Source organism: Hemiscyllium ocellatum, chromosome 21, assembly GCF_020745735.1.
Source record: "Hemiscyllium ocellatum isolate sHemOce1 chromosome 21, sHemOce1.pat.X.cur, whole genome shotgun sequence".
NCBI classification, from domain to species: Eukaryota; Metazoa; Chordata; class Chondrichthyes; order Orectolobiformes; family Hemiscylliidae; genus Hemiscyllium; species Hemiscyllium ocellatum.
In genome coordinates this window covers 25,059,452-25,076,805 of record NC_083421.1, presented here as the reverse complement: position 1 = coordinate 25,076,805, position 17,354 = coordinate 25,059,452, and the positions used below count along the sequence as shown (strand labels likewise).

Below are 17,354 nucleotides of genomic sequence, written 5' to 3'. Positions count from 1 at the left end.
ACCTGAGAGGATGGATACAGGCTTGGTTTGATTTGATGCCTCATCTGACAGACATCACCTCAGACAGTGCAGGATTCCCTCAGTCCTGCAGGAGACTGTCAGCTTAAATGTTCCATTTAATTCACTTTGGGGAATTGAACCCTGTGAGCTCTGAGGGGAGAGTACTATCCCTGAGCCATACTGGATATTCAGTCTGATCAGTCCTCAGAGGGCAGCATTTTCTATCGGGTTAGACCTGGATTGACAATTTAAGGCAAGTTGAGATTTCAAAACACTGCTTTTTTTTCGATGCTTTTATCACCACCACGTGAGAGCAACAATCAAAGCCAATGAAATCTACTCACCTAAGATGTCATCAAAAACAGCATGCTCATGGTCCTGTTGAAGAAATGGGGGTTCTAGTTAATGTTTAGTACCTTGCAGTGACCCCCTGCTCACTTCATTTCTTCATTTGGATTTATTTTACTTTTCTGCAGATATGGTCAAACGGTATAGGTGCCAATTTAAAGTTGAAAATGTGTTGCTGGAAAAGCGCAGTAGGTCAGGCAGCATCCAAGGAACAGGAGATTCGACGTTTCGGGCATAAGCCCTTCTTCAGGAGAAGGGCTTATGCCCGAAACGTCGAATCTCCTGCTCCTTGGATGCTGCCTGACCTGCTGCGCTTTTCCAGCAACACATTTTCAGCTCTGATCTCCAGCATCTGCAGACCTCACTTTCTCCACCAATTTAACGTTCCAAACTCTCTTGCTTCTGAACCCTACGACCATGAAAAGCAAACAATAATGGGCCCTGGAGGAAGAATGTGTGGCTAGTTGAAGATTATCCTTTCACCTGGTAACTGTGGCTGAAACACAGTCCCTTCAGGACAATTCTGCAAGAGCCTCATTGAAGTGCATTGGACAATCTCAGTTCAGCTTCTTAGTGCTGGGCAACAACATCAGCTTGTATTTGGGATATGGGCAGTATTTAATGGCCCATTTCCTCTCATATTGTGGGCATTAATAGTCAACAATGCAGTGTGGGATGAAAGCAACATGTAAGCTAAACCAGGCAACTCTACCTAGAGACCACAAAGGTAGCAGGGTAAATATAAAATCACACAAACAAGTACTGGCACTAAGGCATCTGGTTCTGAGTAAAACTGCCTCCACCTCACCTGGGAAAACCTGGAAGTCAATGCTGAACTTGAATTAAGGTGCACTCGCCCCCAGTGCTCTTATTAATGACAACTACATAAAGTTCAGAGAAATATCAGAGGATAGGCCAATGCAGAAAGTCCAGTTCAACTCCCCTTTCCACTCTGCCAAGAACACTCAAGCCCTGAGCCTCCTCCATCACCAAATCCAAGCCACCCAACACCTGGAGGAAGAATGCCTCAACTTCTGCCTTGGGACCCTCCAACCAGACAGCATTAATATCAACTTCACCAGTTTCCTCATCTCCCCTCCCTCCACCTCATTCCAGATCCAACCCTTCAACTTGGCACCACCTTCTTGACCTGTCCTACCTGTTCATCTTCCTTCCCACCCATCTGCTCCACCCTACCCTCCAATCCATTACGATCACCCCCCATCTGCATCTACCTATCACTTTCCCAGCTACCTCGCCCCCACTCTCCTATTTATCTCTCATCCCCCTTCCCCTCTACAACATTCCTGATGAAGGGCTTATGCCCGAAACGTTGACTCTCCTGCTGCTCAGATGCTGTCTGACCTGCTTTGTGTTTCCAGCACCACACTTTTCGACTCTGATCTCCAATCATCCGCAATCCTCACTTTCTCCATGGTACCCATGCCAACTCTTTGAAGGAACAATGCTATTCCTTCTACTCTGTCCTTCATTTTCCCCATAGACCTGCCATTTTATGAATACAGGTTTGGAAAAGCAATTGCAAGGTGGAGGTGCCAGTGTTGGACTGGGATGTACAAAGTTAAAAATCACACAACACCAGGTTATAGTCCAACAGGTTATTCGGAAGCACTAGCTTTTGGAGGTGGTTGTGGAGATGGAGGAGCGGCACTCCAAAAGCTAGTGCTTCCAAATAAACCTGTTGGACTATAACCTGGTGTTGTGTGATTTTTAACAGTGTCAGGATGATCATTGTGGTAATAGAAACACTTCCCTCTGAATTCCTACACCATGGTCTCTGGAGTGAAGTCTAGTTTCTCTTCAAGGTAAGGATTGATCAGAAGGTCAGTATCATAACCATTGCAATAAAAATAGAAAGTGCAGGGAATGCAGTAACATGTCAATCGATGTGATAGAGACAGCTCAGCACTCTGGGTAGAAATATTCAATTCTTTTTAAACAGCAGAATGTACAGCTGGAAGGGATAGTTAAAACAGAGTCATTCATAATTTTCAAACGAGAAAACATGAAGGCAAAATTTGCAAGGCTCTTTCAAACAACATTTTCTCTCACCCTTCTCTAGGACTTTGATATCTTAAAATGAAAATATGCAGAATTTGTTTTTAATGCTTCAAAGATGTTACTCCTGGATGATGCTTGCAGTTGGATTTTAGAGATTTGTCATTAATTCCCTGATGCTACAAGATAACCCAAAATCCCAGAAGGCTGACAACCTTTCTTGATTGTAATGTCAAGATTTGGAGATGCCAGTGTTGGACTGGGGTGTACACAGTTAAAAATCACATAACACCAGGTTATAGTCCAACAGCTTTAATTGGAAACACACTAGCTTTCGGAGCGACGCTCCTTCATCAGGTGGTAGTGGAGGGCTCGATCGTAACACAGAATTTATAGCAAAAATTTGCAGTGTGATGTAACTGAAATTATACATTGAAACATTGATTGTCTGTTAAATGCATAATGTCAATTTTTCAATGTATAATTTCAGTTACATCTCACTGCAAATTTTTGCTATAAAGTCTGTGTTACGATCGAGCCCTCCACAATCACCTGATGAAGGAGCGTCACTTCGAAAGCTAGTGTGCTTCCAATTAAACCTGTTGGACGATAACCTGGTATTGTGTGATTTTTAACTGACTGTAATGTGTGATCCTCCCAACTTTAAGCTGGCTAAAAAAAAAATCCAAGATTCAACTGTTGATACTCACGTAGAGGATGGGGATGACGGAAGGGTCATTTCTGCGAATGATGGTTGGGATGTACTCTGCCTTGGGGACTTTGGATGAAATAAGCTGCGAATGAAGCAACACAGTTATTTGAATCCATGGCTATGACGTGAGTGAGCCTTTTCGGAGTAATTTTACCACTTACTGTGTGAGAAAATGACAAGCTTGTTTAAACATGCAAACTTGCTCTGATGCACACTTTACATCATGAAACAGGATGCTTATTAACATGGAATAAAAGAAACACAAGTTTCATCATGTAGATGTAATCCCATAGTTAACATTACCACAAATTAGCATTTTTTTAAAAATTGGACTATTCTGGAAAAATATCAACTAAAGCAACAGCACCAATATATGACTTTATGCTGCTTTTCAGGGATCAATTCTATTTTACTTGATTTTACAATCTTTAGTCACAATTTTAAACAATTTTGTTGACCAATAGTGTCATGTGACTGTGCATGGATTTCCAGTAATCTCACTGGTTGCTTCCGATGAGCCATACTGCTGGTCTGATAGGGCAAGCTCCGAAGCAATGTCTGGAAAGGTTGGTGAAGTGGAAGGAAGGGGTTCCATATGTACTAATGGTAGCCCAATTCTGTTACAGCCACTGTCAGCCCTACTCCTAGCACTGTCCCTAGCTCCCCAGCCAGCCAGCTTATGCCAGTGCAACTCTAAATTGCATAGGTGCAACAATAACTTGAATTTGTATAGCATCTTAGCATAGTAACACATCCTAAGGCATTCCATTGATGTGCTGTTGGACACAATTTAGTATCAAGTCACGTGACAAGCTGTTAGGTGATTGGGATCTCTATCAATGAAGTAGATTCTGAGGAACGTTTTAAAAGGAAAACCAAGGATCAGGCCCATGATTCAGGAAGTGAATGTTACAGTCTTTGACCCAGGCAGCTAATATCAAAAAAAAAGGCAAGAAGCCAGAAATGGAGGGAAGCAGATATTATAGAAGGTTGAGGGGTTTGGTGGAATTGGCCAATCGAGATGAGGCCATTGAGCAGTCTGGATAAAAAGGAGAATTTTAAATTTAAACCATTGCTTGACTGAGAGCCAATATAGGTTAGCAACCGTAGATGTAATGGGTGAAGAAAATCTGAAGTAGTTATTCAATGTATAGGACACTTATTCCTCTAGGCCTCTTACTGGCCTGCTACTAGAGAATAGTTGCACAAATGCAAAGTAATTAACTTGGCTGGCTTGATGACATCAAAACCTTCAGGTTGAAAGATTTGGACTTTGAATACAGAGATTTACAATGATAATATCTTACCATGATCTTGGGCGGAACAAAGTCTTCACCATCACATGACAGCAGCTCAAGCTCCTTCTCCGCTTCCCAGTTGAGATCATCAAAATCATCATCTAAAGCGCAGCACGAACTCTGCAACTCCTGACCTGATGTGATGCAAAAAGGAGATCCAACAGGGGTTACCATGGAGACAGGGCCTTGATTATGGCTGTGTAGCCTTTTTGAATAAATGTTCATGAAGCAATGCAGTCGGATCTGGGCTCAAAAGGTGCCCCATCTGTCACTTGGATGTTATATGTCTTCATTGTGCAGGGCTGTGAGCATCCCTCAAAGAGGAGGGGGTTACAGTCACTCCTGAGAATAGGCAGAGCAGGACCAGAGAAATAAATGCAGAGACTAACAACCAGCGACAAGAAATACTGGATCACTACAGAGGTGAACTATCAGAAACACACACAAAGAAATAGTCTTTCATACCATGGCTGAGGACTCTCCCTCTTTATGGGCATTTAAACGGGCATTGGATAGGCATGTGGAGGATCGTGGGCTAGTGTAGATTAGGTGGGCTTGGATCGGCGCAACATCGAGGGCCAAAGGGCCTGTACTGCGCTGTATTTTTCTATGTTCTATGTTGACTCGACATTCCTAATTATAGAGTATTTCCACTATTAAAAAAGGGAAGAAGGGATAGAGAGGAAATGAAATGCCAGTCTGTCTAACCTCAGTGGTGGGACAGAATACACCTGCACTTAGAAAGACATGGGTTAATCAGGGATAGTCATTATGGACGCCTATAGGGAAGGTTGAGTTTGACAAATTTGGCTTTCAAATTTATTCAGGATAGGAGTGTTGATGAGGGTAATGCATTTTGTGGTCTACATAAACTTTAGCAAGGCTTTTCATAACTTGAATTTGATTTTTATTGTCACGTGTACTTAAGTATAGGAATACATGAACACAATGAAAAGGCATACAAAAATCGCTATTCTCCAGTGCCTTTCTGACTACAAAAACAGAATTGAGAAAACAAAAATAAAAAGAGAGCCAAAAGGTAGCTCTAGAGGTTAAGGTCTAAAAGTCTCTCATGCTGGACTGGTCAAGAATGTCAGAGTCCATGGGATCCAATGCAAAGTGGCACATTGGATCCAAAATTGGCTGAGAGGCAGGAAGGGTTTAGATTAGAGTGGTGCTGGAAAAACACAGCAGTTTAGGCAGCATCCGAGGAGCAGGAAAATCAATATTTTGGGCAAAAGCTCTTCATCAGGAAGCAGAGATTGATTGTAGGGGAGTGTTTCTGTGACTGGAAGTCTAGTTCAGGAAGGTTCTGCAAGAGTCAGTGCTGGGGCCCTTGCCATTTGTGATCTATGTTAATGATCTGGACTCACATGTAGGGGATATGATCAAAACCATATCATCAATTTTTATGTTCTTGGAGGACATAAAAATTAGTTGGGGGGGTTGGTAAATAGCAAAGAGGATAGCCATATCAATGGGCTGGTCATGTGGGAAGGGCAATGGCAATTGCAATTAATTCCTTCGAAATCTGAGGTAATGCACTTGGAGAAGTCTAACAAGGCAAGGGATTAAACGATGAAGGGAAGATTCTGCAAAGTACTGAAGATCAGAGGAACCTTGGTGTGTATATCCACAGATTCCTGAAAGCAGCAAGACAAGTAGAGAATAGTTAAAGAAGGCATTTGGAAAATTTACCTTTATTGGCCGAGATATAGAGAAGGAAGGTTATGCTGGAACTTCATAAAATGCTAGTTAGGCCACAAATTGTATACCGTGTACAGTTCTGATCACATTTATGGGAAGGATTCGATTACCCTAGACAGGGTAGAGAGGAAATTTGCCAGGATGCTGCTAGGATTGGAGAGTCTGAGCTACGAGAAAAGATTGGAGAGGGTGATGCTGTTTGCTTTCCAATAGCAAATGTCAAGAGGGCGCCTGTTGGAGCTATGTTAGATTATGAGGCGCACTGACAAGTTGGATAGGACAGCCATTTTTCCTCACGTAAGGAAGTCTATAAACAAGGCGTATAGATTATGATAAAAGTAGATGGCTAAGAGTGGAGTTAGGGAGGATTATTTTCACTTGGAGTAGGAATCTGGAACTCACTGTCTGAAAGGGAGGATGAGTCAGAATCTCTTGTAATATTTAACCAGTATTCCAATATTCATTTGTGTTGCCAAAGCCTCCGGGAATATGAACCAAGAGCTGGAAATAAGGATTAGTGTCGTCAGATCTGTTCATTAGCACAAACGCGATGGGCTGATTGGCTTCCTTCTGAGCTGTAAACATCTGAGCCTATAAAATGTACAACTAAACAGCCTCTCCATTACGTTACTGAAAACAAGTGATTATTTCACATCCTACTATAAAGTAGGAATAAACTTAAAAGCCCAAATTTGGAACATGAACATGATTATATAAATTGGGGTTGGACTCAATTTTGGCCCAATTTGATGGCTTAACTCAGTTATTTTATATTGGACCTGGTCTAATAAAGTCTTATTATCCATTTTCCACATTAGATACTAATACACAATAAACACAACACCCTCCTGGCCACCTCCACGGATCTTACTTTAATATTTTTCTTCTATTTATCTGCTGAAGTCCATTTATAGAAAATATCGAACAGTTTTTGGTTGAGACATCATCAAACACTCACAGATCACATTAACAACAGGATAGGTTTCATTTGCGTTGTCTCATCACATTTTCAGGTTATAAACAACTTGGGCTAGATACAGTGCAAGTTTGTTGTACAGTATCACATCACTCACTCCAAAGTCAATTCCAACAGTGATTGGACGTTGGTCATGTAAGTAACAGCCCCGGCATAAGCTTGACATACGTAGATTTTGTTTACACTGTCCCCAACAAGCACAAACAGCCAGACACAACTTGGATTGAGTTTCTTTTTATGCCTATGATGTGTTCCAGGAGGTCTGAGCCCAAATTATCCTGAATGCACTTCCTGTGTTTTTTAATTCACTCATGGGACGTGGGCGTTGCTGGCTGGTGGGCATTTATTGCCTGTCCGAGGCTGCCCTTGAACTGAGTGGCTTGCTAGGTCATTTCAGAGGCAGTTGAGAGTCACGTGTAGGCCAGACTAGGAGAGGATGGCAGATTTCCTTCCCTGAAGGACATTAGTGAGGCAAACGAGTTTTTCCTACAATCTGCATTGATTTCACAGTTATCAGCAGATTCTTAATTCCAGACTTTGTTTATTGAATTTAAATTCCACCATCTGCCGTGGCAGGATTCAGATCCAGGTCATCAGAACATTGGCTCAGTTTCTGAATTAATAATCTAGTCATAATGCCACCAGGCCATCACCTCCTTTAGTGATTCCCCTGCGCTGCACTTTGATTGCAGTTACAGAAACTCTGCCTGAGCTATGGTTCTTTTAGATTAGATTAGATTAGATTACTTAGAGCGTGGAAACAGGCCCTTCGGCCCAACAAGTCCACACCGACCCGCTGAAGTGCAACCCACCCATACCCCTACATTTCCCCTTTATCTAACACTATGGGCAATTTAGCATGGCCAATTCACCTGACCTGCACATCTTTGGACTGTGGGAGGAAACCGGAGTACCCGGAGGAAACCCAAGCAGACACGGGGAGAATGTGCTGGACAGGGTGAAGGACTTGTGATCAATTTTGTTTTGGCTTGTATGACATTTTCCCTGCCCCAGCTGAACCCTGCAGCTTCACCGTTCACCCAAGGACTCTGGCAACAGAAGCAGAACTCATTGTAACCCAGCACGCAATTATAAACCAGGCAACACCCCATGCACTTCTCCTTAACATTGTTCCTGTTGAAGTAAATGCAACACTGAAAGATACTTAACCTGCAGGTTGAAGTGTTGGGTTGCAAACAGTCAGATGGGATGTTAGACACGAAATGCTGGTGATGTGAGGACGTGGAAGATAGAAGGAGAGCAAGATTGGTGTTCAGTGGGAAAGTGTGTTGGGTTTCCAGAATGTGCCAAAATTCTGCATTAAAACAATCCCTTTCTGAAATATAGTCATTGGCACACCACCACTAAATATACTTTATTTGGAGATGTCAGTGTTGGACCGATGAAGGAGTGGTGCTCCGAAAGCTAGTGCTTCCAATTAAACCTGTTGGACTATAACCTGGTGTTATGTGATTTTTAATTGAAAAAAAATGACAGATTTTTACACAGTCAGGTCCCACAACCAGCTAATTAAATGAACAATCAAAGTTCTGGTGAAACTGTTCGATGGAGTAATTTTGACCAAACCACAGGTGGTTTTAAAAAGCGGTCCACAAGTTTTACACCCACACACACAGGCAATCAGCTGGGTCCTCAACTTAAGTCTCATCTGAAAGACAGTATCAGGCAACAAAGCAGCAAGCCCACAATGCTGGCAGACTGAAATGTGTGTTCAACTCTTAAGATTATGAGACTTAGGAGGAGAAGTAGGCAAATCTGCCCATTCAGCCTGCTCTATTATTTAATGATTGGCCTGACAATCTTCAAACCACCCCGTGGCTCAACACTTCAACTCCCCCTCTCACTCCACCAAGGACATGCAGGTCCTTGGACTCCTCCATCGCCAGATCATAACAACACGACGGTTGGAGGAAGAGCGCCTCATCTTCCACCTAGGAACCCTCCAACCACAAGGGATGAACTCAGATTTCTCTAGTTTCCTCATTTCCCCTCCCCCCACCTTGTCTCAGTCAAATCCCTTGACCTCAGCACCACCTTCCTAACCTGCAATCTTCTTCCTGACCTCTCCGCCCCCACCCCACTCCGGCCTATCACCCTCACCTTGACCATCTCCAACGCCCCTTCCCCAAGTCCCTCCTCCCTACCTTTTATCTTAGTCTGCTGGACACACTTTCCTCTTTCCTGAAGAAGGGCTTATGCCCGAAACATCGAATCTCCTGCTCCTTGGATGCTGCCTGACCTGCTGTGCTTTTCCAGCAATACATTTTCAGCTCTGATCTCCAGCATTTGCAGTCCTCACTTTCTCCTGACAATCTTCAACTCCACTTTCCTGGCTTGCCACCCATTTTCATCGATTCTCTTACTGATAAAAAACAAACCTGTTTATCTCAGGCTTGAACACGGCACACGGCCCAGTCCTGACAATGCTTTGCAGCAAAGAGTATGAAGTGAGGTTTGATCTAGAATCTTCAAAGTGATAACTGAGACAAATAAAGTAACAAATGAACTTACTTTCTCGAGGTTCACCAATCACATCAGATTTCACTGGCGTGGGATCACTCCAGGAGCGACCAAAACTCTTTTCTTGTCGCTCAGAAAGACCTAGAAACAAAACAGAAAGAAAATACTTGCACCTATTCAGTTTAAGCAATATAGAATGATTTCAGGATTATATGCAAAGGAGCAGCTCAATGAAGTCAGCATGATATTATAAGCTTTGGGTCTAATTGTTGATGATGTTCTGGTAAGAGAAAACATAGAAGTTCTACATGATGCATTGAGAAAAGCTTTTGACACATACTTTAAATCCCACAGCAATTCAGTAATGGAACCGGTGATAATTAATGGATTTACGATGTTTGGAGAATGTTGTAGGTATGCAGTTTTGAAGGATGAATTAAGTAGAAAATGTATAGCAGTGAAAAAAAAAGTAAAGATTGTTAAAAAAAATGTCAGTACGAAGATTGAGAAGTTGTCAGACTTTGTTCAATCCAAGGAGGTATCAACAGTTGAATCCTACACACTATGCAGCAGAAATCAGGGTCCAGGATCTTTCAGTCCTGTGAGGAACCATCATAGTTGGATGGGTGGCATATAAAGTGTCAAACAGTCTTACCGCAAATCCAACCCAAGCTCTGGGTCAGATATGTAGATGACACCTTTGTAATCATTAAAAACACAGAAATAGAGAACACACACCGGATCATCAATGTCACACTCACAGGAATCCGATTCACTAGAGAGGAAGAAAAGGACAACCAGCTCCCATTCCTAGACGTGATGGTACAGAGAACACCTAACGGAGAATTCAGCACAAAGGTATACAGGAGAGCCACACACACAGAATGTCCTGAACTACAAAAGCAACCACCCCAACACACACAAAAGAAGTTGCATCAAGACACTATTCAAAAGGGCCACAACATACTGCAGTACACCAGAACTGCAAAAAGAGGTAGAAGAACACCTATACAATGTGTTCGCCAAAAACGGATACCCGCGCAATTTCATCAACAGATGCCTAAGGGAAAGATAACGGAACGAGGACATGCCACAACCCAAAGGACTGGCCACACTACCATATATCAAGAGCATTTACGAACTGACAGCCAGACTACTGCGACCACTAGGACTCATAACAGTACACAGACCAACAGCCACTCTCAGACAACAACTCACCAGAACGAAGGACCCGATACCCAGCATGAGCAAAACCAATGTAGTGTACAAAATCCCATGCAAGGACTGCACAAAACACTACATAGGACAAACAGGAAAACAGCTAACGATCCGCATCCATGAACACCAACTAGCCATGAAACAACATGACCACTATCCTTAGTAGCCACACACGCAGATGACAAGCGACATGAATTCGACTGGGACAACACTACTATAATAGGACAAGCCAAACAGAGAACAGCCAGGGAATTCCTAGAGGCATGGCACTCATCCACAGATTCAATCAATAACACATCGATCTGGACCCAATATACCAACCACTGCAGCGGACAGCTGGACCTGACAACCGGAAGTGGCAGATTCAAACCACTACAAATACCGGAGGAAAGATCACAGAAGCGCTTCACAGGAGGCTCCCAAACACTGAGGATGTCACCTAGACAGGGGACAAAACGTCTGCAACACAAATTCCCAGCTCGGCGAACAGAACCACGACATACAAAGTAGCTTTGTCATCCTCTTGAAATACTGACAAAACGTGAAAGAAAATTGATATCATCAATGAATTATTTACTAGGTGTAGCTCAAATCAAAATGACAAGTACAACAGTTATCCAGCAATGGGACAGGGTGTCACAAGTTTGGTCAGTTGGGATGGACGTTTTAGAAAACACTGAGTTACCATTAACTTCATCAAAGACACACACGAGAATTCTTAAAAGCATGGCATCCCAACCGAAACTCTACCAACAAGTACATTGACTTGGATCCCATTTAGCACTCCTAAAAAAAAGAACAGGAAATTACATCATGAACCCAAGGAAACCCAAACATATAAACAGAAAGTGCGCTACACCACCAGTGCTTCATCCGGAGGCTTACTGACGATGATGTTACCTAGTATGATGACGAAACGTCTGAAAATGAACGTTCCAGCTCAGCGAGCAAACCTACATCCAGTAACTTCATCACTTCAAAATAAAGAAAAGGTTCTGCAAAAGGATTTTTTTTCAGAGAAGTAAAAACAACACAATAAAGAAAATGTTCACCAAGTTAAAGAGCAGAAACAAAGGATAAAGACAACATTTCTTGGTGAAGTCAGAAAGAGTCAAACGACTCTGGATCATCAAGTTGCAGGAAAAAGGATCTGGAACAGAATGTAAACTCCACACTGGATCAGCAGTTTTAAAATTTGGAGATAGCTTACTATAGTTGAAGAAGATGACACTCAGACCAGCAAACATTAAATTCCAAGGTCCAGGAGGTACAGATTTTCAGGTAGGCAAATCACTACAAAGTTTAGTCAGAGATGACAAAATATGTATTGAGAAATGAGGACACCCCATTGTTCAGCATAAATGTATGTATGCATCTAGGCCTCAGAGTCAATACAATGTTTCAAAAAATAGAATATCAGCAAGAATTTTCACAGCTATTCAAGTGTTTGGGAAATTGAGCAAAAGTATCACACGACTCTGCAAGAAGATGCTCAGCCCATTTTTTTGCATCTGCCCAGGAAAGATTCCTCAACTTCTCATGGGAAAAGTAAAATCTCAGTTAGATAACATTATTGAAAATGGGTCATATCCGGGTCACAGTGACAGAACTGACACAATGGCGCTCAGGGCTAGTTAATTGTTCCCAAGACAAATGGACAAATAAGACTGTGTGTGGATATCTCTCACACAATCAAAGATGTAAGAAGGCAAATCCTTTCTATTCCATCTGTTGGTGATAGTTTGACAAAAATGGCAACAACAGGTTTTTCACAAAATTGGGTGCTAACATCAGGTTTTGTTAAGTACACTTAGACCAAGAGTGTTCATTGCTGACTACATTAATTACACTAATCAGAAATTTTGCTTCAACCATTTACCATTTGGAACCTCCACTGTGCCAGAGCTGTTCTAAACAGCAAAGTCTAGAATCCTGGAAAGAAACAGGGAACCATTACGATATGGATGACATCCACTGCATCCTAAAATGAAGAAGGAGCATGTTTCGAGGGTCAAGGAAGCATTAACTACAGAATATTGGTCTTACACCGAATGAGAAATATAAATTCTGTGCAGTGACAATTACATTCTTAGGACACATTATCCAAGGAGACAAGACATCATGGCAGATCCAAGGAAAAGAATAGCCATTGGTGTGTTTCCAGCAAAGTGTGTAAATGACTTCCAGTGAATCAAATACATAGAGAATCAAGTGGGAATATTCAGTTATTCTTTTGATAAATGTCTAACAGTAGTACTGGAGTCAGGAACAGACTACAACCTTTAAAAAGATCAAAGAGAAGTTACTTTTTAATGATGTAATTCATTACAATCCAGATTTAGTCACAATAGGAGTAGTCCTTATTCAAGAGTCAACTGATAGAAAGCAGAAACTAGGTAGTTTCCAACCTTCTAGGCTCAATATTGAGTTCAGCACCTTCAACTTTTGAACCCATTCCTTCCTTCCTTTTAGCTTTGCTTGTTACATTCTCTGTCACCGTGTCTTCTCTCCCCTCTCCCACCCCATTGGGATATTAGCTCTTTCAAGCCTGACACCACTGTTCTGCCCTTCTCACATTCCAATCACTTAATCTGAACCTCCTTTCTGCCTCAGCACTCCAAACAGCTCCCTCCTCCCCTACTATTGCATAAATTCTGCCCCTTCCAAACTTCACGTTAGCTCTGATGAAGTGTTGAAACACTGGCTTGCTTTCTCACCACGGCTGCTGCCTGGCGCACTGTGAGCTCCAGCGTTTTTTGTTTTCAAGCACGGCATTTTGCTATGCCAACTGTGTGCCAGACACAACCAAGTGCCTACAGAGCCAATGAATACATCAAGATTTCCAGAAAGACTATAAGAAAGACAATCAACAGATTTGTCTGATTTGAGGGGAATACGCATTTAGTCCAAGTCAACTATTATTCAAGGTGGATTGAAGTGGCAAGACTTCACCTTTAGTCATTCATCCATGGTAGACTCATGTTCAGAAAACTGTAAAAGGATTTTTGTGATACGTAGTTTGTTGGAAGAAACAGGGTCGGATCTTAACTCATATGTCAGGATTTCAGGGAATTTACTGAGTCAATTTAGGAGTCAAGTAGGTGACATGTTTTTCATCCATTCTCAGTCGAACGGAGAGGCAGAAAGACCAATCAAGTGATGCCTCAGAGTCCAGATTGGGAATTAGCTCGATTTAGTTACAGAGCAACAGCATTGAATAATGGGACTCACCCATCGAATGGTTAATGGGGAGAGATTTAAAATGGATGTACCAGGTTTAGACTATAACCTCAGGCCAAACATAATCTTTCAAGACCACATGATAAATCAACTAGAGAAAAGCCACGGGAAAAAGTAGCACAGACAGTACAACTCTGGTCATAGGGTAAAAAGTGCAAATCTTAAAGCTAGATACAATGTCTGGTTAAGAGAAAGGAAGTCAGAAACCATGGTCATCAGAGAAACAGATGTACTAAAGTCTTAGAATGTCAGAACACCTGAATAGGAACAGGAGAGAATAGATCTCACTAGAGCTAAGGAGTGAAACCGAGTATGATTTTCATAAGACATGGGGCAGCCACATCTATATTACTACAGACAGTGTACAGAGTGGCACAATTATTCCAGACATGTTACAACATCATCAGCCTAATGACAGACTCACACAAACCAGAACTGGATCTTCAGTCAGAGTTCCACATTGCCTCAGCCTGTGAGATTTGAACTTTGGAGTAGGGAACGGTCGGGCTGGTGACAAGATGCTAATAATGGGGGCAACTGTGATAATCATAATAATAGTGTTGATAATGGTCTTCCTGATTAATTTTACTCACTTACACAGTTTTTGTAAACTACTGGGATCATGTAGACCAACAAGGGAGTAACTTGGGTGGAGAGATGTGGGATAATGGAATTAATGTAAATCAGGATGATGTAACTGACCACATGACTCTGACATCATTAACAAAGATGACACCAATCCAGAACAAGCATGTGATGAGGGCGGTCTTAGATACTGCACTAATGGGTTGTATTGGATAATCTATTATTTACAAATGTAAGTAAAGGAATCTTGCAGCACAGAAGGAGTTGAAGGGCCTTATTACTGATCAGGAAGAAATAGTCTCACAGGTACTAAACCCGAGACAGTTCTGACCGGTATGTCAATGTGCAAGCAGCAGTACTTTAAACCACAAGATAAAGTAAATTCTCCATTCTTGCCAACTCCAAGCTCTAAGGTGCCTTACATTTTGACAAAGTCGACAGTGAAGAAGGTTACCTCAGAATACAAAGGGACCTTGATCAGATGGACAAATGGGCTGACGTGTTTAATTTAGATAAATGTGAGGAGCTGTATTGTGGAAAGGAATATTAGGGCAGGACTTATACGCTTGATGGTAAGGACCTGGGGAGTGTTGCTGAATAGAGACCTTGGAGTCCATGTTCAAATTTCCTTGAAAGTAGAATCTCAGGTAGACGGAATAGTGAAGAAGGCTTTTAGTACGCTTGCTTTTATAGGTCAGTGCACTGAGTACAGGAGTTAGGAGGTCATGTTGCGGCTGTACAGGACTTTGGTTAAGCCACTGTTGCAATACTGCATGTAATTCTGATCTCCATGCTACAGAAAGGATGTTGTGTAACTTGAAATGGGTCAGATAAGATTTACAAGGATGTTGCCAGGGTTGGAGGATTTGAGCTATAGGGAGAGGCTGAATAGGCTGGGGCTGTTTTCCCTGGAGCATGGGAGGCTGAATAGCCAAGATCTCTTCCCAAAAACTAGAGAGCATAGGTTTAATGTGAGAGAGGTAAGAGTTAAAGGGACCCAAAGGGCCTAAGATGACATCAATCTAGAATAAGAATGTGATGAGGGAGCTCTTAGATACTGCACTAATGGACTGTACTCGATAATCTATTACTTATAAATATAAATAAAGGAATGTTATAGCACAGAAGGAGCTGAAGGGCCTCAGGAGGAAACAGTCTCACAGAAAGAGTACCTGCAGGTACCCAAACCCTGAGACAGGTCACATAGAAGGTGGTGTGTGTATGGAATGAGTGACCAGCAGAAGTGGAGGAGACTGGTACAATTATAACATTTAAAATGCATCTGGATGGGTATATGAATAGGAAGGATACAGAGGGACATGGGCCAAATGGGACTAGGTTAATTTAGGATAGCTGGTTGGCATCGACAAGTTGGGCTGAAGGGTCTGTTTCCATGCTGTACAACTCTGTGACTCATATAGAACACAGCACATGGAGAGGAGAAGTAAGCGTGCCGAAGAGTCAACATTTTCAGGGTTTAGAGAACCAAAGGGAGAGGTCAGAGTGCAGAGGGGTCAGCTTGTTAAGGGGTCAATGTGCTGAGGCACTCCCTCTGCTGCAGATCCACACAATATTCTGTGAATATCATGCAATTGCACAGCTGACCGCTCTTCACTCAGGTCCATTTCATTAATTTCCCCTGCGTGTGGCTGTCATTAGCGCCGAGTCTTGTCATGAGTGAGCTACTCAGTATTCATAATCAAGTCTGACACCAGAGCCCGAGGGGGGTGTATTTAATTAGGCTTTAACATAAGCGAGGCAATAAGGTAGTTAAAGTGCAGATTACCATTAAATAATGCATAAAAGAACTGGGCTGGGAATGGGTGATGAATCCACTGAAGGATTTAATCAATAATTACACACAGAATTGTTGCCCTGTCCTCAATCACAGCCCAAAGTGTATTTTTGTAGTCCCTGTCGATTGGAGATATAGCTTTTTCTGAATTGCATCACCTTTTGAAATTATTGGTTGCCAGCTGCCCTATGGTCAACTAGCTATTTGTCAGTGGCTGGTGTGTTATTCCATGACATGTCAGGTTGGTGTCACAGTCAGAGCTTGTTTGTACCGAACACCTACAGGTTTAGTGTAGAGACCCTAGCCAAAAATCAAGGGCGGAAATAGTAGGCAATGCCCTCTTCCCTCGAACTCAGCACCACCCTCCTAACCTGCAATCTTCTTCCTGACCTCTCCGCCCCCACCCCCACTCCGGCCTATCACCCTCACCTTGACCTCCTTCCACCTATCGCATTTCCAACGCCTCTCTCCCAAGTCCCTCCTCCCTACCTTTTATCTTAGCCCGCTTGGCACACTCTCCTCATTCCTGAAGAAGGGCTCATGCCCGAAACATTGATTCTCCTGCTCCTTGGATGCTGCCTGACCTGCTGCGCTTTTCCAGCAATACATTTTTCAGCTCTTCCTCTAGCTCAGGATACCTTCCAAACTAACACAAGAACTTGCACTTATGTGGCATCTTGTCTCTCAAAAGCATTTCTGCAATGAGTCATACTGCACACTCATTATGTGGATCAGCTATAACATTATTAACATTTAGCAGCAACTTGCTTAAGAAATGATGGCATGTTAATGATGCCTACACTGTTAATGTGCAAATTGACCAGCAACCTCAAGGAAGTAACATTGGAGAAGCAAGGGAGCAGCATTGTTAATTAGAGAGTGCATCACAGCTGCAGAAAAGGAGGTTGCTGAGGAGGGTTTGTCTACAGAGTCAGTATTCGCAAGGTTTGTTTGGGTTTGTAGCTCAGGTTGAGG

General features: G+C 42.4%; 1 protein-coding gene across 1 annotated transcript in view; it reads right to left on the bottom strand.

Annotated features, from left to right (window-relative positions):
- The window catches only part of nsmfb (NMDA receptor synaptonuclear signaling and neuronal migration factor b), a 104,283-nt gene that overhangs the window by 27,529 nt on the left and 59,400 nt on the right, over positions 1–17,354 (bottom strand). The window contains exons 8-11 of the mRNA XM_060841013.1: positions 9,593–9,682; positions 4,387–4,511; positions 3,078–3,161; positions 345–378 (exon numbers count right to left, since the gene is read on the bottom strand). Coding sequence (XP_060696996.1) covers positions 345–378; positions 3,078–3,161; positions 4,387–4,511; positions 9,593–9,682 — 333 coding nt within the window. The remainder of the gene's footprint in view (positions 1–344; positions 379–3,077; positions 3,162–4,386; positions 4,512–9,592; positions 9,683–17,354) is intronic.